Genomic DNA, 5481 nt, shown 5'->3' on the forward strand with positions numbered 1-5481 from the left:
AAAATCCAAAATGGAATGAGGGAATCTGAAAAAAGGACACAAAAAAAGAAATGCAGTTCCCAGTTCAGCAACTGTCTCTAAAGAACCATCCTCAGTTTTACTGAGAGATGCCGTAACAATCCTTTAGGTCATTTCTGTATTTGACCTACAGCCTTCATTAAAAAATTCAGTTCTAGCTATATTTGAAAAATCAGAAACACTTATTAAAATGTTAATTGAAAGCTAGGAAGACAGAAGTGTGTGTAGTGACGAACTAGCCGGGTATGACTGTCTCTACAGAGAATGTTCATATTTCTTGACTCAAGAGTAAAAAAAAATAGACGTCTATCATCAAGAAACTAAGGAAAAATTTTGTATACAAACATATAGGGAAAAACAAAGATGTAACCACAGTAAACAAAACTCCCCAAAGACAATGAAAAGCTAAGGTTGAAAGTTGAAACACAAAACTTTCAGAAAGGCTGCTAGTTTTAATATTCAATCAAAACTGATTCAGGTCCTTCCACCTGTTGTAGGAAACTTTGTGTTGTAGGAAAGCAGGAAGGACTGTTCCCAATGACAAATAGAAAGACTGCTCTGAGGCAAAATTTGGCAAAATCTTGGCAAGGTTTTCTTCACAGTAGACCTCATATAGAGGCTTTCAATGCCTATGTTCTGTCTTGCACGATGCAGTAATTATTGTTTGAGGAGTAAGTATGTTTCTCTTTTATTTTTCTCTATCAAGGACATCAGAACTTCGGCTATTTTATTTTAGACAGAAATTTAGAACCCAAAGTGTCAGGAGGCCCTGGAAAGAAAGCAAGTCTTAGTAAAAGCTGTAAAGTATCTTGCTTGCAGTGCTAACATCAGAGTTCTCAGCATATATAGACATCATTCTACCAGACTTCAAATAATTAATTAAACCCAACAGAGCAATAATTAGTTATAATGTTAAAATAAATTATTTCCAACTTGTTATCCTACAAACCATAACCCTACCAAAATTATTCTACACCTCAGAATTTTCAAATATTAAATATTTAAAGTTAATTATAAATTTTTAATTAGCCTCTTTAATCATCATTTACTCTCCTAACTCTTTAGAAAACTCAGATATGCTTTGTTTTTCAATTGTTCTGTTCAAATTTCAGTTTGTTTGTTTTTCTAAACAATGCAGCTCTTCTCTAAGGCTAATGTCAAAATAAATTTGTATCACTGATCTAGTTGGAAGCCTATGAGGCATAGCATCACCATACTGAACTTAAGCACTTCAGAGAAATAACAACTCAAAAAGACAGAAAAGTAAAAGCAAAATCTGTTTAATCCCATGTTTTGGTTTGCCTTACTTGATTCCTATCAGTTTGCAAAATGAAGTTGAAAATCCCTGTTGTGTACTGGCATTTCCTGTGGCATTAAATGCGGTGGGTGACATACAATAGCATTTTTATGACACAGCTAATACAGATACACCAATATTTTAGTTATGATGGTTCATTTTAAGGGCAGTTTGCAACTGGCCTTATATACTCTCTGGCCAAGAGTCAACAGATTTGGTAGCTGACCTTTTTGGAGCAGAACAGAGAGTAGTATCTTTTTGATTTAGCCAAAATATTAAGCCACAACAAATTTTTGATTCTTAACACTCAGATTTTACCTCCTAAATTTATCAATGACAACTTCAGCCAGCCTAAAATCAAAGACCAACTTTTCCTGGATTTAATTAATTTTTTTGCAAAATTGTGATACTGGAAAAATACAGGGAATATGAATAAAAACTTACATTCCAGCAATCATACTGAGTCACAGATTGCACATGATACTGTATTATCATTAATGGGAACTACTATATTTAGTGAGGAAAACAGAAACATCGCAAATTGCTATCAACTCAACACAAAGCTTAGAATGACATTTTATCAATTTTGTGAACCAACACTGCCATGTGACAACTGTGTCCTTAGCTCCAATCCACCCATCATTTCCATTGTGCCATCTCCCTCTCCAGCACTATAAACACATTTCAATCATCTCCGATGGCAGTAAGCCCCTTCCCATTTCCAACACATTTTTCCCCTAAGCACTGTTATTCTTCACAAGATGCTAACCAAGGGGAAAAAAACCCACACTGGCAAATAGATGATGCAAAGGGACGCTGTCATCCATCTGCTGACTTGCTGATATGAAAAATGACAGGAGAAAGAATCCTACTGGCATCAATGACTATGAGAGTTTTGGGCAACTGAAGTGTCCAGCCTAAAAAGCTGATGTGACTGAGGGCCTCCCCATTCACACCGTGAATGCAGAGAACCTCAAGGGCTGGGACCTGAAAAGATATGAGATTCAGTTTAGGATCCTCTGACGATTTAGGAGGTCATGGGCAAGAGTCAAACTTATTCTTCCAAGCCTTTTAAGAAGGAAGCTTATGAAGTGAGAATATTCCAGTGCTTTCAACACTTACAGAAGAAAATACCACTTAACCCTCTATATAGTAGCTTACATTATCAATCCAGTAATGCAATATCTAAAGGAGAAAGTATTCATGGTAAAAACTCTAATGTCACCTTCATGTTCAAGGGAATATATGATAGTCTGGAAGTTATTATTTCCAAACTCACATGTTGAAATTTTCTAATTGACTGCTCATACATTTCAAAATGATTTTTTAATTATCAACTGAACAAGCTAAATTAACCCTGAAACTTGTAGTATTAAACTGCTTTTACTTACCTATCTACTGATCTCTAAATAAGACCTACCCATTACAGTAACAGCTTCCACTCTGATGAACAGCACTCTGTTTCAATTAACACCCCTGCACAGAGCTGCTAGAGATGTAGCATCAACCAACCTGACCCCTTACTGTGTGGTGGTATTTGTGTGTGCAAATGGACACACAGAGTTCTCAACACATTTACACTCTGATGCCAAAAGTGTTTCAGGAGCCAGGGATTATGCTTAGGGAGCTTTCCATTAAATTCCCACTGAAGAACAGATGACTTGCACAGACTTGGGCAAGTCTCAGTACTTGTGCCTCAGTATCTCATCTTTAAAACTGCGTTAATATCATCTCCCCATTTCATGAAAATACTGTAACTGTAAACACTGTGAAGTCATGAGATACCAGACTAACAAGGTCAAGATGTTCATACCACCTTTGTATGTAGCTGTGGATACTTGTGTTTTATTAGTAGTAGTAAAACCATTTTGGAAACTTAACTCCATTATGAGGAAACACTGCAAGAGAATCAGTAACATATACAGTGACGAAAAGAAAACACATGTCTATTTATCCTATGAAACGACTTTTCGTATGAAGCCTCAGTAATGCATTCATCAGAATCAAAACAAAGCTTGAAAACTGAAACTATCACACAGAAAACCCAAACACAAAACCCCAGGATATATTCTCCAAAGCTATTACTACCTGTTAGTCAGTGGGCAAATAACTTTTAAAACGTACACTGTACCATGAAATTTTAGTTTTATTGAAACCTAGCTGGTAACATCAAGATGCTTCCTGGTTTGTATGACGTGTAACCTGAAAGTTTCCATATTTGCCCATTCTTAAAAATACTCCATTTTTAATACCTACAGATACACATACGTAGCATTTTCTATTGTCTCATATATAATCATGAACATCAAAAACACCTAAAAAAATAATTTCAAGCAGGAAATAATGCCTTGCAGAAATGGCAAGAGCAGCTAAAGTAATTCAGATTGTCTTTCCCTTCTTTCATTTTAGAAATGTTATATCCATAAAGATATTTCTTCCTGGTGTGACACATTCTGCCTACAAAAGACCCGAGAGGTTTTTTTCCATTTCTGTTTTAATGAAAAACTGTAATCCAGAGCTGTATTCTGACAGTTTCTGTCTTTTTAATGTCACTGTCTTCCTTTAAATTGTGCAGATTATAAAGGACAGGTCTGCAGAATAACACAAATATGCTGGTGACCCAACTCCCAAGCCACATCTTTCTAGAAGTTAAGTTTACAGTGAATCCAGTCAGATCTCTCAGTCTGCTGGCAACATGAAGTGTGCTCCTACAGTGTAACCTCTGCTCCAGTTTCATCCAAGAGGAATCCAGTTCACCCATCTCAAAACTGCTCCAGAATATAAGCAAAAGAATATAAGTCAGTGGGGTCAACCATAAGATTCACCAGTCCAAAATAAACAGCTAACACAAGTGTATTTATCATGAAGACCAAATTCAATCTCTAGAACTACTAGGATTTGGCACTTCCTGACTTCAGTGAAATTATTCCCAATATGCGCAAAGTAAGTAAAATCAGAATACAAGTTTAAAGGAAGTTAATAGTATATATCTTACATCATCTAACATATGTGAAAAAAATTCAGAAACTCACCATATCAGTATCTGAAACTGGTCCAAAACTGGTCACATAGATGTTAGTGAAGACTTCAGTAATACTATCTGATATAAAAAGAAAAAAAAAAGCAAACATATTAAATTTATAGTACTTCTTCAAGCTCTCTATGCAAAATTATGGGACATTTTGAACAATTTTCTGTCTTTCTTACTTCTCCTAAGCAGTACCCAGTTGTAAGTACTAAGGGTCTCCACCCCACTTACACAGAGGTTACCAGATGATAGTTTGTCCCACTGAGTAGTTTGCTTCAGTTAAAGGACTATACAACCATCAGCAGCTACAGACATATTTCCCATTTCTCCACCAGAAAAAATAACCACACTGTTTTGGACTTAACACAGCACCATAGTTCTAAACATGAAATGCCTTTGTTGCAGAGGTTCTCTCTGTTGTTGCAGCCTAGTTCAAGGCTGTTTTCTTCATCCTGAATAGCTTTTTCAAAGCCAAAGACATGAAAAAGCTTACAAAGCAATTATTGACTACACCAAATGTAACATTCAACTGCATCCTACTTTTTAATTGAGTATATTCTTAAGTGGCACATATTTTAACATAACAGTTCCTTCTCTTGATACACAAAGCTCCTGATACATTGCTGTAGTACTGTAAATACTGTAAGAAAATGTTCTTCCTAATCATTGTAGTCAGACAGCCATGAAATCAGAATATTATATATTGTACTGCAAGGATAAATAATTGCTGAGTTTTCTATCTTCAGTTTTCAATTAGACTCAAAATGGAATGATATTCACTAAGAGGGATAGCACACAGAGGAAATTTCTTACAGCAGTTGCCAACTACTGTCTGAACTCAAGAGAGTCAACACAAGGAATTCTCCACCTTAAAGCTAGTTGCTGGCTGGAAAATAAAAAATCGAATACAAGTAGCTGCAAGCTACAAGTTGATTCACTCCAGAATTTCCCATTCCTATAAATACAGCTGCCTGTTATATGAGTGATCTTGCTGCTATATAATGATTTCCATATTTAATCATTATTTAATATGGATAGCTAATAATTTCTATATTCCTAAGCTATCTGTTCACAAACACGTGGCACAGGCAGATTTTTCTTTTGTTATTGAGGCCAACAGTATAATCACTGCCCTCTA

At 35.7% G+C, this 5481-nt stretch overlaps 1 protein-coding gene across 1 annotated transcript in view; it reads right to left on the reverse strand.

Moving 5' to 3' along the window:
- GABRA2 (gamma-aminobutyric acid (GABA) A receptor, alpha 2) overlaps nt 1-4415 on the reverse strand; it is a gene marked incomplete at its 5' end in the record, with an annotated part of 31286 nt that extends 26871 nt beyond the window's left edge. Inside the window, one exon of the mRNA XM_010020791.1 lies at nt 4348-4415. Within this exon, the coding sequence (XP_010019093.1) occupies nt 4348-4415 (68 nt within the window). The remainder of the gene's footprint in view (nt 1-4347) is intronic.
- Nucleotides 4416-5481: the final 1066 nt, after the last annotated feature.

This window comes from Nestor notabilis, unplaced genomic scaffold, assembly GCF_000696875.1.
Source record: "Nestor notabilis isolate BGI_N333 unplaced genomic scaffold, ASM69687v1 scaffold1378, whole genome shotgun sequence".
NCBI classification, from domain to species: domain Eukaryota; kingdom Metazoa; phylum Chordata; class Aves; order Psittaciformes; family Psittacidae; genus Nestor; species Nestor notabilis.